This window comes from Poromitra crassiceps (genome assembly GCF_964638095.1).
Source record: "Poromitra crassiceps genome assembly, chromosome: 1".
Taxonomy (NCBI): Eukaryota; Metazoa; Chordata; class Actinopteri; order Beryciformes; family Melamphaidae; genus Poromitra; species Poromitra crassiceps.
Genome location: NC_139623.1, coordinates 31,720,282 through 31,740,573, shown reverse-complemented (window position 1 = coordinate 31,740,573; position 20,292 = coordinate 31,720,282). Strand labels below are relative to the sequence as shown.

At 44.4% G+C, this 20,292-nt stretch overlaps 1 protein-coding gene across 1 annotated transcript in view; it reads right to left on the bottom strand.

Moving 5' to 3' along the window:
* Nucleotides 1–2,571: 2,571 nt before the first annotated feature.
* mlxipl (MLX interacting protein like) overlaps nt 2,572–20,292 on the bottom strand; it is a gene marked incomplete at both ends in the record, with an annotated part of 40,015 nt that continues 22,294 nt past the window's right edge. The window contains 10 exons of the mRNA XM_083641567.1: nt 2,572–2,738; nt 3,723–3,852; nt 8,913–9,036; nt 11,067–11,194; nt 11,720–11,842; nt 12,243–12,355; nt 13,793–14,057; nt 16,010–16,083; nt 16,190–16,784; nt 17,589–17,740. Of these exons, the coding sequence (XP_083497693.1) occupies nt 2,572–2,738; nt 3,723–3,852; nt 8,913–9,036; nt 11,067–11,194; nt 11,720–11,842; nt 12,243–12,355; nt 13,793–14,057; nt 16,010–16,083; nt 16,190–16,784; nt 17,589–17,740 (1,871 nt within the window). The remainder of the gene's footprint in view (nt 2,739–3,722; nt 3,853–8,912; nt 9,037–11,066; nt 11,195–11,719; nt 11,843–12,242; nt 12,356–13,792; nt 14,058–16,009; nt 16,084–16,189; nt 16,785–17,588; nt 17,741–20,292) is intronic.

The window sequence follows — 20,292 nt, the reverse complement described above, 5'->3', positions numbered from 1 at the left end:
GTTCCCTAATCTGAAGTGTTACCAAAATTCCATAGATCTATTTGGAAGTCATAAAATAAATCACATCAGAGACCAATCAGGACCAATTTCCCTCAGAGCATCTGGGCAAGATATTTTGGAGATTTAGGTTTAATAATTTATCAGTAATATCCCCACTTGCCCCAACAAATAGCCAATAGAAGCATGTTTTGGTGTCAAATGTTATTAGACCATACTTCTGCGATAACTTGGGTTTAGTGAATTGATGCCCTAGTGCTCAGGTTATCATTGTTGTGATTTGGTATGACATTGAATAACTTTCTAAGCTGTAGGAAGAGAGGGGACATGGGTGACACATATTTATACATTATCTCATTGTGCTAATACACCACCTCCTTTTACTGGGACCTGTTCAGAACCCTGGTGGTCCCCAGCCTCCACTTTGGGAACCACTAATCTAGGGCAGCCTTTGTACCTAAAAAAATCCAAATGTGAAGAAATTTCATCAAGGTGTTACTGAGATATGGCGTTACCAAGCTTGAAAATGGCGTTCGAGAGGTCACAGCGACCTTGACCTTTGACCACCAAAATGTAATCAGTTCATCCTTCAGTTGAGTCCTTGAGGCAAATTAGATGAAATTCCATTAAGGCGTTCCTGAGATATCACATTAACGAACATGAAACAATCGGTCATGATGTCACAGTAACCTTGAACTTTGACCACCAAAATCTAATCAGTTCATCCTTGAGTCCAAGTGGACGTCTGAGGCAAATTGGAAGACATTCCATCAAGGTGTTGTTGAGATATCGCGTTAACAAGCTTGAAAATGGTGTTTGTGAGGTCACAGTGACCTTGAACTTTGACCTTTAACCACCAAAATCTAATAAGGTCATCCTTGAGTCCAAGTGGACGTTTGAGGAAAATTGGATGAAATTCCATGAAGGCGTTCCTGAGATATCACATTAACTAGCATGAAACGAGCGGTTGTGAGATCACAGTGACCTTGAACTCTGACCACCAAAATCTAATTAGTTCATCTTTGAGTCCAAGTCAACGTTTAAGCCAAATTGGAAGATATTCCATCAAGGCGTTCCTGAGATATCATGTTAAAGAGCTTAGAAATGGGGTTCATGAGGTCACAGTGACCTTGAACTTTGACCTTTAACCACCAAAATCTAATAAGGTCATCCTTGAGTCCAAGTGGACGTTTGAGGAAAATTGGATGAAATTCCATTAAGGCGTTCCTGAGATATCACATTAACTAGCATGAAACAAGCGGTCGTGAGATCACAGTGACCTTGAACTTTGACCACCAAAATCTAATTAGTTCATCCTTGCGTCCAAGTTGAAGTTTGAGCCAAATTGGAAGAAATTCCGTCAGGCCGTTCCTGACATATCGCGTTAATGAACTTGGGAATGGCATTCGTGAGGTCACAGTGACCTTGAACTTTGACCTTTGACCACCAAAACCACACCACATCATTGAGTCCAAGTCGACGTTTAAGGCAAATTTGATGAAATTCCGTGAAGGCGTTCCTCAGATATCACGTTAACGAACATTGGACGTACGTATGTACGTACGGATATACTGTATGTACGGACGGACGGACAACCCAAATCCATAATGCATACGGCCTGGCTATCGCCGCGGAGGCATAAAAAACCTGTACATATCACCTGGTGTATGATATTTACCTTAAGAGTTCAACAATATAGCCTACGCAAAGACAATATTGTGCTTAGTAAACACTAGCAATTAAAAGCAATGATACATTTTGCACAGACAAAGTTAACCTGAGATTATTTTCTTTTTTATCACCTTTTTTCAGTTTTTCTCCCATTTTCTCCCCAATTGTACTTGGCCAATTCCCCCTGCTGTCCCGGTCGTTGCTCCACCCCCTCTGCCAATCTGGGGAGAGTTGTAGACTAGCACATGCTTCCTCCGATACATGTGCAGTCGCCAGCCGCTTCTTTTCACCTGGCAGCGAGGACCTTCACCAGCAGGACTTAACGTGTGGCTCAAGTTACTCCCCCAGAACAGGCACCAGAGAAGAGAAGGCGCTAGTGCCGCGACCAGGACACATACCCCACCAGCTTCCCACCCACAGACATGGCCAATTGTGTCTGTAAGGACATCTGACCAAGCTGGAAGTACAGTTGCCGGGAAATGAATCTGGGTCTCCACGGTGGTATGCTTTTACCTCTACACTACCCAGACACCCATTAACCTGAGATTTTCAAGGTTTCTCTGATTAAATGCCACTGATGTTACTAAATCATGTCAAAGGCAAACTGACTGAAACATGCACCACTCATCTGTGTGAATCTCTGCTTCACGGAGGAAAAGGAGCAAGTATGATTTTTAGATTTATAATAATTACAAGTGTATGTTATAGCTCAATTTGAATTTAGGCAGAGATTCCTTTACATAGTTGCTGTAACCTTTGGGCATACTGGAATACATTCATTCAGCAGCTGGTGAGTTTTACTGGAATGGGATTATTTTGAGTCTTTTTTTCTCTGCCGGGCCTCCTCTGCCTTGCAGTCGGCATGAGCATTTGGATAAAGTTCCCACAGTGTGTTCTTCACAGTCACATGGGGTGCGAGCTGTCCTGAGTAGCGGGCTGTAGGGAGTGGTCCAGGGCGGAAGCCGGCTGGGCACCCTGGGTGACAGCGAGGGTGGCCTGCTCTGGCAGCAGGCTGGGGTCTGTCAGGATGGACGTGGACATACTCAGGAGGCGGAGTGAACTCAGAACCACTGAGGACACGGACACACACACACACACACACACACACACACACACACACACACACACACACACACACACACACACACACCACAAGTTACAGGTAATGTAAAGGGACAACGTGAAAGATCTGGGACTTTACTTTCCAAATAGTGCCTATAAGTCTTGGTTTGGCAGTCCGGGTTTGGCATGAGACCAAGGGATTTCATTCCCAATTTCCCATAGACATTTGGTAAACTGCTTCTAAAAAGAGTTTTACTTGGACACACCAAGTGATTCAGCAATATTCAGAATCACCAGGGACCATAGAACATTTCACAGATGAATTGTTTACACTTTAGATTAGAGGATGCTGAAAGCCTTGTAAATGAATTGTAAATGATTTACACATCATTTATTACAGGTGAAGAACAATGTGTAATTTGTACTGCAGTGCCTGTAAGTGCTGACTGCTTCTGCAGGCCTGGGGAGGGGATATTAGCCCCTGTTCATCAGATTTGTGGAATATCACATCTTTGAATGAGTCTCACAGTACTTGACAAAAGGATCTAATGCACACCTTAAGTTTCTTGTGGACAGGTTGGAGGAGAAGTCCAAAGGCCAGAGAAAAGAGGATTCCCGCTGTCCTTTACTTGCAATAAACGTTATTAGTTGACAACGTTTCGGTCCTTAGACCTTCATCATCCTTAGACCTTCATCAGGTCTAAGGACGATGAAGGTCTAAGAACGATGAAGGTCTAAGAACGATGAAGGTGTAAGGACGATGAAGGTCTAAGGACCGAAACGTTGTCAACTAATATCGTTTATCGCAAGTAAAGGACAGATTTTTAGGAAACATCTATGGGGAAATGAATGGAGAATTCACTCTCTCAGGTCCCATGGACAATCTCGCGATGACGAGACTTAGGTACTCTATGGACCTGGTTAGTTGCTCTAAATCTGTAATTTTACTTGGATAAAGATTGGTTCTAAACGTTCATTGGTTTTGGACTCACTGGGTCTTAGGGCAGGCAGGGAGCAGTGCTGGTCCAGCCAGGACAGGGTAGATCGACACAGGTCCTCCACACTGGCAGTGGACACCATTCCGTTATAGGACTCAAACAGAGGCTCAATGATGATACTGAACTGATGCTGGGTTGAGGAAAGAAGTCTGGATAGTGCACCATAAAATGAGATATGTAGTTCATAAAGCTTATTTGCATAACAAACCTTGAGTTGTTTGTGAGCATTGCATAAAGTGTCTCAAATGCTGTCTTTCGCTAAGTATTCAGTAAGTACTCAGTATTTTATAGAAATTTCAGACACTAGGCATCTCACGCACTACCCGTGCTTGATGCCTGGGCGAGGCCGCGCAGTAGCTTGGCCTCGCCTGCTCTATTGGCGTGTGTGTATGTGTGTGTGTTGCTCACTAAGTGTTATTGCAATGTCTTGTCACAATGCACCCTTGTGTGTGTGTGTGTGTGTGTGCCCTTATGACATAATTTCTGACATAATCACTGATGACATCACATCATTAGCTAATTAGCCTAATAAAAAATCCTGCTCTGTCAGGTCACCCGCACGGATGCCCTCTAAACCACACATGGGCAAAATATGGCTCTGTGTGGCCCGCGATGGAATTGCAAAAAAAAAGTTTTTTTTTTTTTTTTTTTTTTTTCTTTTACACACACAGTGCACCTGAACGCAACATGCAAGATACCCGCTGAATAAGTGTCCAAATGTTCATGTCATATTCTGGCCAATACTCCACTTCTGTTATAGCATTTCAGTCTGGAATATGGAATATCTTTCAATAATCTTTATGACTAAAAGGCTACATTGAAGTAGAAAACTCAAATAACTCATTGGTTTTGGATTTATTTAGCTTCAAGACTGCATTTTTGTTCTTGTGACCCTCAACACAGGCTTTGATCATCCCGGGACACTTACTGATACTTACGCTTAAATTAACCCACTCATATTCTGATTTATTTCAAGAAAAACATTTCAGCTAGTGGAAATTCTAATTGGCTGGTAACTTTAAAATCTAGCAGCCATATTGGCAGGTGGTCAAAAAAGTTAATTTCAAGCCCTGAGAGCAGGTGGTGACATAGGAGTGAGTGAGAAAAGGATCAAATATGGGTGGTTAAGACTGAATAATGACATCACAACTGTTAATTTAAAATGAGTTATTCCTCTAAACCTGGCTTCAAATGCACCAAATTTTTCGCGCTGCCGCCGTTCGGCCCTCAGCAAAACCTGGTAGCGAGGACATTTTTTGTGGCCCTCTCTATCATCAAAATTACCCATCCATGGGTTACAGCATGACAATATTTGTTCGGCCCCCGGCAACAATCTGGGTTTCTCATGTGGCCCCCATGAAAAATAATTGCCCACCCCTGCTCTAAACCCCCGAAGGTTTCCGCCCCGATCGCACGTAAAACGGCATAGCTGTGGCCGAACACAGAACTTGAACCAACAAACAGACAGGGCTCTATTCTCCCACAGGCCATCGGCGCTATTACGGGCCTTAACCGCAAAAAAACGTGCCTTGCGCCTGTTTCGGCAAGATAGCAATAGGCTTTAGGCTGCCAAATGCGCTTTAGGCCGAATGGGCGTGGCGCAGTCCCAAAGTGGGCGTGTCGGCGCTAAATACCAGCCTAGTGATATCTTGGGATCTGGCGTACATTTAGCGCTTTGCGCTTTTGAAAAGCAGGCCTATTCTCTGCCTTCACTGCTTCTTCTCTGTCACCCTTCTCTCTCTCTCTCTCTGAGTTCCCAGCATGCATTGTGTTTCTTCATTTGCTACTAAATAGCCACCAAATGAGCCAAAATAGATATAAAAGGTAGTTCTAAATTAATGTGTAATGGTAACACAGCCTGCCATTGTCAACATTTCAATATTGGACCAAATAAAAAATCGAAATGAAAACACCACCCTATGTGAAACATATATGTCCTCCTGGGCATATATATACCCCTTGTCGAGTTAACGTGATTTAGAGAAGTAACAGCGGAATGCGCTTCGGAACGCGCTTCTAATGGCATCTGCTATACTGTGATGTTCCTCCAATAACTTGGCCCTATTTCACATTTAGTTTTACAATAAAAACACATTTATGCAATGACTTGACATAATGTAGGGTATATTTATGTGCATCATCCTTCCTGCAGCAGGCGAGAGAAAATGATATCTTTCTGGACAAACTTTCACCAATCTAATAGGCTATATTTTTCTAGCTGATGCATAGAACATTATTTTCACTTTGATCTTGCTATAGTGTAGCGTATTTACATGCTTGCAGTATTGAAACTGCAGTTAGATTGGTTTGAGAAGCATAATAATATGGAACAATAGCCTATAATGCAGACAGACAGGCTGGATGAAGGGAGGGGGGGGGGGCAGAGCGTTTGGCTTTCGTCTGGTTTTGCGGGATCACTGGAATTGGAGCTAAAAAGGCAAGCGTGCGATTCGTTTATTGCACTTATCCAATGAGCATGACGGTGCATAATTTTACGCCTAAAAGGCGTGGTTGTAATGCTTTGGGCTGCATCTAGCGCCAGCACGACGATATCAAGTGCGCCTTTCCACGCCCACTGCTTTGATCTGCGCCTGCCGCTCGGCCTAGAAACTGCGCCGATGCAACGATAGGGGCCACAAAGTCCACATACTCAATTGTATATATAGATAGATAACACTCCAGAGTCCCTACCATGGCTCACTGTGCAATTCTCACACACTGTCAGCAGTTAGCACTTTATAGAGATTGCGGTTTTGGAAGTTAAACTGAAAGGTTAAAGCCACAATTTTAGATCTCAACCTGCAATTCTAAACCCAATGGAAATTAAATCATGTACTGCTTAATTCAACCCGATGTCCAAAAAAATTGTAAAATAGCAACGTTTGTGGACCAACTTGCTATGTTACAATGTCGGCTCCGAAATTGTAAAATGGTAACGTACGTTTCTACAGGGGTGGGTGTGGTTTGGGCGTGGTTTACAGAGATTTTCTGTTTCTAACCCCTCCCCCTACCCTAACCCTAAGATCTCAGAACGTTACCATTTTACAATTTTCGAGCCAAAATTGTAACATAGCAACGTTGGTCCAAAACGTTGCTATTTTACAATTTTCTGTGAGACTGTGTTGGCTTAATTCTTTTTTCTCTATCTTTGACTGTTAGCAATGAACTAGTGGTAGATTAAAAAAAAGACTGAGGAAAGGCTTTGAAACAGCTAGGGCGGCTGTGGCTCAGGAGGTAGAGCGGGTTGTCCACTAACCAGAGGGTCGGTGGTTCAATCCCCGGCTCCTCCAGTCCGCATGTCGAAGTGTCCTTGGGCAAGACACTGAACCCCAAATTGCTCCCGATGGCTGTGCCAGCACCCTGCGTGGCAGCTTGCCGCCTTCGGTGTGTGAATGGGTGAATGTAGGCACATTGTAAAGCGCTTTGGATAAAAGCGCTATATAAATGCAGTCCATGTACCATCCATTTTGTTGGAGAGCACCATTTCTAAGCTAGATAGAAAACTAGTGGTCAAACCCAGATGCTATCTTGAATTTATTACTGGCTTGTTGAATCCCCATACAGATAAAGCATCCTTCCCCAGTAATATTGTATGGATTTAATAGAATATCAGCAGTCATGTAACTGCACCTGAGGGACCAGTGAGAATACCTTAATATTCATGGAAAGGAAACACCCTGGAGGCGCTTTATGCAACACAGAGATGAGTGTGTGGTGATGTGAGGCTCTTATCTCGGCTGAAGATAAGGATGGTAGAAAAGGAGTTTAATGCAGCCCAGTCAAGGATTCGGTGATAATAATTAAGGGAAGGTTTATGGATTAAACCTAATGTGTTTTTTTCTCTCTCCTGCCGGCATTTCCTACAGACAGGCTTTTGTTTTATCTGCTACATTAGAGCTGGAGATGCCCCACTTGAATAATGTAATCTGTATGACCACAACATTATGGTATTCTACTTATTTGCACAAAGATCAGGGCTGGTAATTTACTCCAGTACAGTACTGGAGAAAATGTTTGTGGTGCTAGGACTCTCAATCTTTCCAATTTAGGGGACATTTTCTTCATTACTTTTCAAGATAAGCATCCTATTGCTTTTCTACTCAGTTCTTATACCATTTTTTTTTAATATATCTGTTTCTTTTTTATTACCTTTTACCATTTTTTTTAGCACTACTGTCACTATATGTGATTTATGCACATTTTGTGTACTGTGTAGTGTGTATGTATGCGTGCATGTTCACTGTGTGATGATGTTGTGCTGTGCTGTGTAATGCAGTGGCTTGGAGCCCAATGCAAGTTTCCCTACGGGACAATAAAGTATAATCTTATCTTATCTTATCTTATCTTATTTTATCTTATCTTATCTTATCTTATCTTATCTTATCTTATCTTATCTTATCTTATCTTACCTATTTCTTATACGTACTGTATATGTTGATCAAACACTTGTTAGTTACTAATTTATTTGAGGACAAATGAAATTGGGAGCAAAACATGTTATTTCTGATAGTAAGGCACATACTTCAGTAGAATTTTCATGCAGAAATTAGATTTTAGTGTGTGTTTATTCACACTTACTCTTTTGTGACGTAGTCTCATATACACAAGTGTATATTTGGATATTTGGCTATGTAGTAAATTCATGTATAGGCTCCATTTTTGGAAATACAAGCCAAGTAAACCCTGCCTTATATATACACTATGGTCAAGCAGCTCATGGGGGATATGGGTGGGGTGGGAATGTTTGGGAAATATTGAAAAACATTGTATGTAGTCAACTATTGCTGTATTGTACTACCCTGCAATAAAATTTGTTTATAAAAAAAAATGTATTCAATTTTAAGCAGAGTAATAATATTACTCTGCTTAAAATCGAATAAAAATTTTATATTTGTTGTATTTTTCTACTTTTATATTTTCCAACAGGATGCAAAGACAGTCTCATGTCTGTGTGGAGGATGCTTCAATGCCTGCCTGAGCAGTTATCACCAGCAAAGCATGTGGTGTGTTTAATATGGAAGCTTCTTCTTTTATTCTAGATATAGAGATAGAGAGAGATAGAGAGAGGCAATAATTAAGAATTGGTTATTTTAAACGGTCTGGAGGTTTTGTTTCATGTTTGGCCTGCCTTGTATAAATGTGTGCCTCTTACAACCTGGTTTACAGTATATTCCTAAAGGATACAATCCAGAACTTCCAGTTCTGCAGCGTCTGAGTCCGGACGTACTCTCTGAACTTCTCCCTCATGTGGTCAAAGCGCTGGCGAGTGATGGGCACACCGGTGGCTGGCAGCTGCTGCTGGCACACGCTGCATGAGGAGACATTTGACACTGAAGATCCCAATGCTACGACTGTCATAGATCCTGGAGCACCTGCTGTTTAAAATGGTTAGTAGGTGGGACATTACATTCTTATTACTTCCTACTTTCACTATCTGTGAAGTTAAGGATAAACATTACCCGCACTACTGTGCATCAGCACTGGAGGTGATGATAAGCATTCACAGAAAACAAACATAAGATATCTTTTGGAATGAATTAACACTTTGGTCTCCAGTGTCTCAGTTTGTAATAGAAATCATCAGGCAACACATCTTTTGATCACCAGTTTGTAACAAATGGATAACACCTGAGCAAGTGTTTTATAACAGCATTTAATGAATACGGATTCAGTCCTTTCTTTCTTAAGCACTGATGTGCACTTTATGCAATGCACACTGTACAGTATATCATGTGTGACATAGCAGTGGAAGGGAAATCCCTTTCTGCTCCCTGCAAGCTCTGCCATTGGCTCTGACCATTTCAGTCAGAGCGAAGGGAAATCCCTTTACACTCCCTGCGTGTCCGCTCTCAAATGCCTCTACCGCTGTGGAACAACAACAGCAACAGCAACGCTAGGTAGCAAGCTAGCCCCCTATTGTGCAATAAAGAAGGCTTGCTTGGTACTTTCGGTGGATGGTTGTAAGATAACGACGCATTTTCCCCCCGCTATCCCAGAGTGAGAGTATGAGAAGCCAGACTCTCTCCTGCGCTGGTACAGCGCGAAACAGAGATAGTCTGAAAAGCAAGACTAAGGCCCCGTTCAGACTGGCAGGCCAAATCCGATTTGTGAGCTTTAATAAATTACCTATAATGATTCTATCCAGATTGGTTTTATGAGTCTGAACAGCACCAAATCTGATTTGTGTCACTTGTCCCAAACCACATATGGAGGTAGTTTCAAATGGATTCCAATCTGCTTTCGACTGATGTGTCTTCAGTGCGGAATCACCCAAATCGCATTTGAGAGTGTCTTTTGCAGGGGGCGGGGGCTTGAAGAGCAGAGAGCAGACATGCAAACACTGCCAGAAACACAGCGCACCTAGCAAACTTCAATCATAATGGAGCTACTTCATAGATAGAAACAAACATTTACTCACTGAAAATAGGAAATAATGTGTACTTTCTTCGTTATCGACATTTATTTTTCACAACTACCTCTCAGCGGCAGCGCGGCTCCTCCAGCCGGCCGGAGTTAAATACACTACTTCTGGTCATAACCTTCAAAATGAAATCCCTGTCTTTCCCAGGCTGCTGCTGCTGCACTGCCAAACGTCGAGGAGTTCGGCACTGTGACTTTTTTAACATTCATGTAAGCATTTTATGGAATTGATTTAGTTGCCTCGTGTCTAGAGGCTCTACATGTTCAGTGTTACACAGTACAGGAAAGGGGATTCTTTTATTTTGAAGACTATAAACGGGAGAGCAATTATGTCTTTTTCAGGAGCATGATTGTTTGGATGGCGAGAGATGATGGTCATTTCTCGTGCTTCTGCATTGGAAAGCACTTTCAGAGCTACCGGTAGTTGTTTACTGACGCCTATGTCGTTAGCATAGCAACCTATGCAAATAGGCTGGTTGTGTCTGGACACTTGCCCAAATCAGATTTGTGGCAGTGCGGACAGTCTCCCAAATCAGATTTGGGAAACCAATCAAGATAATGACTTTAGCAACAAATCGGATTTGCCTGCAGTTTGAACATGGCCTAACCGTTGCACTACCCGGATGCCCGGGCCACTAAATTCTGAAACAAACTAATTAAATTATTTTAGGGTTAGCACCTATTAAGGCAAAGTAACCTTCCTACCTATTTAGTGGTATGGGAAACACATTATTTAAGTAATTTAGGAAAAGAAACAAGGAAAAAACAACAACAATTAAATTAAAAAAATATGTACACAGAAAGTTTTAAGTTTGGTTTTTGCTTTGGTTTGCAGATATATTGGCAAACCAATTTATTGGCCTAAACCTATCCAGTGCATGAGCCTGCTGCACAGACAGACAAGGCCAGTGTTCTCACTTGATGGCAGAGTTGAGGAGCTGGATGTCCTCTCGGAGTCTCTGGGCCTCCTCGTGCAGCTGGGCTCTCTCCTGCTGCATCTTGCTGATGTACTCAGCAGTCTTCTGCAGGGTGGTGGCCTTGCTGATCTGTGCCGGCAGACAGAGGAATGACCACATGTCAGTTTTCTGTCACTGAGCTCACATCCATAATGATTTGATGTTTTCTGTTGGCTGCGTTTACATGGTGTATGGGTACTCCTCCCCTCTCATTTTCTCCCCAATTGTACTTGGCCAATTCCCCCTGCTGTCCCGTTGCTCCACATCCTCTGCCGATCTGGGGAGAGCTGTAGACTAGCACATGCTACCTCCGATACATGTGCAGTCACCAGCCGCTTATCCGGGAGGATAAGGCTATTCACCCCCAAAAAAACAGGCGCCTCGTCCGACCAGAGGAGGCGCTAGTGCAGCGACCAGGACTCATACCCCACCAGCTTCCCACCCGCAGACACGGCCAATTGTGTCTGTAGGAACATCTGACGAAACCGGAAGTACCGCTGCCGGGAATTGAACCCGGGTCCCGGGGGTAGGCAAGTGCTTTTACCTCTACACTACCCAGACGACCGGCATACGGTACTTCTATCTCTAACTGGGCTGCTCCCTCTTTCACAGTACCTTTATGCTTGGCTGAGAGCTGAGCGTTGTCACAAGGTTATGTAAAGTGTCAAATCCCAGTTTGATGTTGAAACGCCTCTTCTGCTCAGCTGAGATGTGAGTGATCCTCCTGGTCTCCGTCTGCTAAAGACAGCAGAGCTTTCCAATCAGTACATCACACTGAGACTCCCCTGCCGAGTCGACATTTGTCAATTTTCAGCTATTTAGCACTCACATGGCTGAGTGCAAAAACAAGCTATTTGATATTTGGTGAAAGTTTTGTAAACTATAGACCCATTTCACAGCAACCATTTTGAGGTAGTAAATCAGGAAGTAAAGCAGGTACTGTATAAGCAATACCATTATTGATTGTTCCATCCCATTTACTGTAGGTGTTCCAGTGCCAGGGCCATCATTAATGTTATTGGTTATACCTGCTTTACTTCCTGCTTTACCACCTCAAAATGGTTGCTGTGAAAAGGGCCTATGACACGCCATGAGGTAGAATCTGTGTATTGAGATTTTCAAAGACAATATTTACTACCTTATGTGATTCCAACTTTCCATGTCCAGAGAAGGAGTGTGGGGACTCAGGGTTGGACGCTTTCTCTAGAGGGTTTGTTGGTGATGTTTGCCCTGGATGTCCAGAAAAACTAACTAAAATAAAGAGAGATGATGACAGCGCACCTTTATACCTACAGCACATCATGTACTCCCTATCATGTACCTAATAAATCCCTGCAGGTTAATACCCAATTTTTTATCTGGCTCTACTGAAATACTGTTTATATTGGAATACATTAAAATTTTGATTGCCACAATTTGTGGTACTTTGTGTGCCTATTGCATTGTGGATCCATACATTTAAAAAATTAAATTTCATTAACTCAACATATTAGATGATGTACAGTAATGAGGTTTACTTTAGATAAGAAACCATATTCATTCATTCCCTGCTCAGTGATTTTTTTTATTATTATTATTATATATTTTTTTGCTGTACACTAGTCTCCCATCGGCCATCACATGTTCATTTTAAGAAAAGTTGTCCTGCAAGTTTTACCAATTTCCTACATAAAACTGCTTAGATTACTTGTTATTTAGCTGTAGAGCTGCTAGAAGTTCTCACTGTCTCACTTTTCAGATAATGCTAGTCTTCTACGTTAAAGCTTATTAAAGCTAAAGTGGAGCACTGGAGCAAACAGTCTGCCAGGGACACGGATGGTTTTGGTGTCTCTGTTCTCATAACTTTATGGATAAGTTGGTGTTTCACCGGTAGGACATGGAAGGATCATGCTATTCCCCCCAGTTCTCCTCCCCCTAGACAGGCTCCCTGACCGACCAGAGAAGGCGATATTGCAGCGACCAGGACTCATACCCAGTGGCGGACTGCATAATCGGGCACGTCGGGCAAATGCCCGGTGGCCTGGCCTGGCCTGGCCTGCAAAAAAAAAAAAAAAAAAAATTTTTTTTTTTTTTTTGCAGGCCAGGCCAGGCCACTCACTGAACAGCAGGCCAGGCGCCGCCTACTGGTTTACTAGTGGTTTTATTACTTTATTCAGGTTTAAAGTGGGTGCATCTCATTGTAAAATTGGACTTGGCCCAAATTGTTCTTCAATGTCAGGGCGTCATTGTAAAAGAGGGCTTGCGCTCTCAACTGACCTTTCCTGAATAAATAAAGGTAAATGAATGAAAAAAAATGAATGAAAACGGCCCAAATTGGGCTTCAAACGGCCCAAATCGGGCTTCAAACAGCCCAAATCTGGCTTTAAACGACCCAAATCTGGCTTCAAACGGCCCAAATTGGGCTTCAAACGGCCCAAATTGAGCTTCAAACGCCGTCGGCCCGTATCGGCCTGGCCTGCTTGGTATCTAATGCCCGGCCTGAATTATGATCCCAGTCCGCCCCTGCTCATACCCCACCAGCAATTGTGTCTGTAGGAACTCGGAAGTACTGCTACAAAGGAATTGAACCCGGGTCTCCACGGCGGGACGTGAGTGCTTTTAGATCTACACTACCCAAAGGCCCTGTGTCTGTTCTCATCACCTTATGGATAATTTAATGTTATTTTTTTTGGAACAATGTGGACCCACCTGTTAAGCTGTTCCTCTCAGTGCCGTAGATCTGTACAGGGGAGAGTTTCTCAGTCTTGGGAATGAGGAGGGTTGTGTTGTTGGAGGTGTGGGTGAGCAGGGCAGACACCGCCGAGCCCCTGGAGGTGCTGGCTTGGGGCCCGCCGTGACCCAGGGCAGGGCTGTGGCTGTGCAGCGGTGACAACAGCGGGATCCCTGCGGGCCAACTGGGCCCGTGCTGCAGCTGGGATGAGGCTCCTCCAACATGCATGCTACTGCCTGACTGCTAAACAAACAAGCTCCATTTAGAAATGTCATCCAGTTGAGAGTGACCATTTCCTCCTGAGAGGATGTTCAACAAGTTACACACCAATGAGCACTTGGTGATAGAAGATGGTTTTTATACAGTATAACTCTAATATTTGAAAAACTATCAAGCTGTACGTTGTTTCACAGGACCCTCAGACAGGACTATTCAAATTAAGTTCCACTAGAGTAACCTACAATTATATTAGAAATGGGGCAGCAATACCTGAGTCAACTTTATATGTGATTACGGAACCATTCCGAACCTCCACTACAAATATAGTGGGTATTGTCAGAAAGGTAGCCAACTTATATTTAAGTCAGTTGAACACCAGAGGTCACTGGAGCACTTGAAAATGAACAAGTGTTCATTCCTTGACCTTTTTAGCTACAGCCAGGCATTATGTATTTTAAAAATATTAATTTGTAGACTAGATATATTTGTGTAACTTTTGGCTAACTGAATACATAATTTGTTTGGCTTCCAATTCCATCACCATTAAAGTTTTCCAACTGTTCCTATAAGAGTAAGCAAAATGTTTTGTAAGTATAACGCTGCATCAATGTATGTATGTTAAAATACACTTGTCTTACCAGCCTAAATTACAAACTGGGGCTGTGACTGAGAAGAGTGTCCCATCCCCTCCTCACTGAGACCTTGTAGATTCGCCCTATTTGGCCAAATTAATTTTCAGGTGTGGTATGGTCACTGGGTATAGTCACTGGGTATGATCACTGGGTATGGTCACTGGGTATGATCACTGGGTATGGTCACTGGGTATGATCACTGGGTATGATCACTGGGTATAGTCACTGGGTATGATCACTGGGTATGGTCACTGGGTATGGTCACTGGGTATGATCACTGGGTATGGTCACTGGGTATGGTCACTGGGTATGATCACTGGGTATGGTCACTGGGTATGATCACTGGGTATGGTCACTGGGTATGATCACTGCACTGGGTATGGTCACTGAGTATGGTCACTGGGTGTGGTCACTGGGTATGGTCACTGGGTATGGTCACTGGCGGGAAATCTAATGGAAACTTAAGCGTGAAATACTGTACAAAACTTTCTTCTAAACCATCAACTCAAGGCACATCCAGAGGAAGCTGGACTCACTAATGATGGCATTTGTTACATCCCAGATTGATTACTGCAATTCTGTTGTCTCTGGCCTTCCCACCAACCTGCTCAACAGACTTGCCCAGATCGTTAAACCGCACCAAATCACACCCCCAATCACATCACCCCCATTCTCATCCAACTACACTACACATTCATTACCGGATTGACTAAAAACCTTCTGCTCACCTACCAGGGTATATGCAGGAATTGTTACATTCAATTCAATACCTTTTAAGACGTTTTTTTTTAAGACCCTTTCAATATATTTTATGACCTCAACGCCACTTTCGTCACATCAGTGATAGAGGTGTAAATCACAACTTGAATCCAATTTACAATACCTATTGGCCTAATTGAATTACTGTAGTTTAAAGACAGAAAACATTTGGACTAAAAGTAATTACTTTTTGTCGACTAAAACTGGACTAAAACGTTTTGCGTTGTCGTCGACTAAAACTAGACTAAAACTATCAAGGATAGAAATCACTAAAATGTGACTAAAACTACCGTAATAAGTGTTTTCGTCCAAACACTAAGACTAAGACTAAATCTAAAATAGCTGCCAAAATTAACACTGCGAGTGTGCAGTTTACTTACAGTATGTCAACTTACATCATTCCTTGGTAAAGTCCTACGAACCTTCAAAAATCCAAACAATTACCTTCTGCTGCCAATTGGGGCAGCAAAGTTGCCTAATGCAGCTTTAAGTGGAACGGGTAAATTCTTTCTGAAATGTTGTGCCAGGCCAACTGTCAGTGGAAACCAAGAATGCTCTTGTGATACAAAGAAAGGTAAGGCTTACCGAGGAGCTAGGCGATGATGGCCTTTGACATTTGGCTGCCACTGAAGTAGTGTCAAATCCCAGCGATGGCTTCCCTGCAAGCACAGCAGCCCATAGTTAGCACATTTCTGCTGACAGACACATGCATCACTCCACTGCATACGCAATGCATTCTTTTCCGAGTGGAGAAACTTTACTGACGTTCGTGGGCGCTGGAGGAGAGCAGTTTAGCCAGGCAGCTGGTGGGCGGAGGGGCGTTTGGTGAGGGGCCAGACGCAGCCACAGAGGGACCAGTCAACCTCATCCCTCCTGTCTTCTGCTTGTGCTTCCCCCTGACCCCTGTGACGCCCACCTGCTCTGGGACCGAGAAGCAGTGAGAGGGCAGGGCTGCGTGTAGTGGCTCAGACGCAGGCAGGTAGTTCAGAGAGTGGCAGGGGGCCTGGGGGTACGTGTCCGCTGTGTGAGGGTAGCCGTGAGCCCGGTGCTGCTCTGACCCCGCGGTGGAGGCAGTGTGAGTGATGACAGTGGAGGTCACAGCGCTGACTGTCGTCGTGTAATCACCGTACTTGTGGCATGGCGTTGGGTATAAAAAAGGACTGGTACTTGCGGAGACGGGTTGCTGCATGCTGGTTATTGCTATAGAAACGGGTGGATCGGGGTATGATTGATGTCCGTAGGGCATGGCCGCAGATACGATGCCCGAGGTGTGGTATTCACCGCAGTCCTGGCCTGACCTGGCCTCTGCCCGGGCGCTGCATGAGGAAGGCTGAGACAGATTGTCAGATGAGAGGTTGGTGAGAGATTCAAACTATTTTATTGATTAAACAGTCAACTAATATTAGTTGCTCTGTAGCAACTGTAAAAGCATCACAATAAGTTTTCCTTGTTTTTTTTCTCTCCACAATTGTACTTCACATTGTATTCACCCCAGTTCCCCCCTTCACCACAAACAGGCACCCCGACCGACCAGAGGAGGCACTAGTACCAGGACTCATAACCCCACCAGCTTGCAACCAGCTTCCCGACCCTAGGGCCGGGCTAGGCCCCAGTTTCACATCACTAGCTAGGGTCGGGGCCAGGCCCGGGCCTGCCTGTGTGTTTTTTTGTTTTTTGTTTTACGTTTGAACTGATACAATGTGGTGTTTAGTGTTTTAATGCAGTTTTTTTTATATAGTGTTGATTTGATATAGGCTTAGGCTATCCGAAACACATAAGGTTCGGGTGGAGGGGGGTAGGCCCGGGGCCGGGCTCGGGCCCGAAATTCTGACAAGCCGTAGGGCTCACATCGAGCTCGGACCCAAACATGTAGGGCCTGGGCTGGGCTAGGGCCTAGATTTGAGGCCCGTGCAGGGCTCTAACCCGGATCTCCGCGGTGGTAGGTGAGTGCTCTTACTGTACCTCTACACTACCCAGACACCCCAATCTATTTTATTGATTAAACATTCAACTAATATTAGTTGCTACAGATAAGCATCACAATACTTTTGCAAGAATACATGTCTCAAGCAAGGAGCAGCTGCTGTCAATACTAGCTGTACCTGAGCCAGCGGGGTGTTGATAAGTAGCTGGGGAGTTGTTACCCCAGAGGAGGGAACTGTACCTGAGCCAGCGGGGTGTCGATAAGGAGCTGGGGAGTTGTTACCCCAGAGGAGGGAACTGTGGCAAATGCTCCACTAGACGAGCTCTGAAAATAGTCACAGTCAGCAAATCCAGCCTGCTCAGAGGGCTGGCCCCGGTAGCTCATGAAGATATCTGAGAAAAACAAACAAAGATATCAGTCAGTCACAAACGTGCCGCTAGCATTGATACAGCTGTCAATAATACAGAATTATGCATTTGACAATTTATTCAATACACTGCAGTATCTATAGAATAAGTCTGCCTTGCTTGCTTACCGAGGAGCTACCTGTACAGTGGTTCCTTACTCTTACTACATTAGATAATGTAGAAATGTGTTTACTACTAGCAGCCATTTAGCTAACCATAACCAACCATCAACTTCACCATTCAATTCAAGAGCACCTGAATATAGGGTCCCTTATGATGGTTATGAGTTTTTTTTTCTTTGTACTTTGATAGATCGCTTGGTTACATAGAGATAAAGACGATTATTTGACTTAATCTGCTAATCTGCCCAAACACATATACACCAGACTGTACTGTCGTTCTTTAACCGGCATGGCTGAAAGTAATGCTGTCAGTCTCATAGACATGGTTTCATTTCATATCCAAAGAGATCAGAGCATTGAGCCAAAACAACAAACAATGTGTCCCTGCCCAAAGGTTTGTGCAGCTCTCTGTATTGCTGCCAGGCATTTGTCAACTCCTGCCAGTCACATGGTTTGTCCTGCCAGTCACATGGTTTGACTCCTGCCAGTCACATGGTTTGACTCCTGCCAGTCACATGGTTTGTCCTGCCAGTCACAATAGGCTCGTTTGAGATGACTGCCGCCTCGCCTGGAAAGCAGACGAGAGCAGGCGAGCACAGTCAGAGGAGGCGTCAACAAGTCGAACACCCCCGACGGCACACTTCCTGCTGCTTTTCTTCTTCTACAGTTTTGTTTAACAGCGGTTTGTAAACAAATTAAAACATGCATTAGCGCCACCCACACTCACTGCTCAAATGACCCAGCCCTTCAGATTCCTTATTTTTATTTTAATGTAGGCATTCCAGGTGGTATTTATGTAAAATATGGAGTGACAGCTTGGAATAGATTTCTGAAGTTTTGAAGTTTCTACACTTCACTGTGGCTTTGTGATGCACCTGTGTTGAACCAATGGGCGCTCAGCTTGATGCGTTTCTCGTCATCCTCTGTCAGCAGCCGTCGGGCGCAGTTGGTGGGGAGCAACTGCGGCGCCTCGCTCCAAATCTGCGCCCGCCTCGCTCTCGCGAGAGTCACGTGACTCACGCAGTCGGTCAGGCGGAGCAAGTCGGACAACTTTTCTAACCATCATGCAACGGGGCAAGCAAGGCACTGGTCGAATCTGCGCAGAATTTGCTCATCTCAAACGAGCCTATTGTTTGACTCCTGCCAGTCACATGGTTTGTCCTGCCAGTCACATGGTTTGTCCTGCCAGTCACATGGTTTGACTCCTGCCAGTCACATGGTTTGTCCTGCCAGTCACATGGTTTGACTCCTGCCAGTCACATGGTTTGACTCCTGCCAGTCACATGGTTTGACTCCTGCCAGTCACATGGTTTGTCCTGCCAGTCACATGGTTTGACTCCTGCCAGTCACATGGTTTGTCCTGCCAGTCACATGGTTTGTCCTGCCAGTCACATGGTTTGTCCTGCCAGTCACATTGTTTGACTCCTGCCAGTCACATGGTTTGTCCTGCCAGTCACATGGTTTGTCCTGCCAGTCACATGGTTTGACTCCTGCCAGTCACATGGTTTGTCCTGCCAGTCACATGGTTTGACTCCTGCCAGTCACATGGTTTGTCCTGCCAGTCACATGGTTTGTCCTGCCAGTCACATGGTTTGTCCTGCCAGTCACATGGTTTGTCCTGCCAGTCACATGGTTTGTCCTGCCAGTCACATGGTTTGTCCTGCCAGTCACATTGTTTGACTCCTGCCAGTCACATGGTTTGTCCTGCCAGTCACATGGTTTGACTCCTGCCAGTCACATTGTTTGACTCCTGCCAGTCACATGGTTTGTCCTGCCAGTCACATGGTTTGACTCCTGCCAGTCACATGGTTTGTCCTGCCAGTCACATTGTTTGACTCCTGCCAGTCACATGGTTTGTCCTGCCAGTCACATGGTTTGTCCTGCCAGTCACATTGTTTGACTCCTGCCAGTCACATGGTTTGTCCTGCCAGTCACATTGTTTGACTCCTGCCAGTCACATGGTTTGTCCTGCCAGTCACATGGTTTGACTCCTGCCAGTCACATGGTTTGTCCTGCCAGTCACATGGTTTGACTCCTGCCAGTCACATGGTTTGTCCTGCCAGTCACATGGTTTGTCCTGCCAGTCACATTGTTTGACTCCTGCCAGTCACATGGTTTGTCCTGCCAGTCACATGGTTTGACTCCTGCCAGTCACATGGTTTGTCCTGCCAGTCACATTGTTTGACTCCTGCCAGTCACATGGTTTGTCCTGCCAGTCACATGGTTTGACTCCTGCCAGTCACATGGTTTGTCCTGCCAGTCACATTGATTGACTCCTGCCAGTCACATGGTTTGTCCTGCCAGTCACATGGTTTGTCCTGCCAGTCACATGGTTTGACTCCTGCCAGTCACATTAGGCTCGTTTGAGTTGACTGCCGCCTCGCCTGGAAAGCAGACGAGCACAGTCAAGGCGAG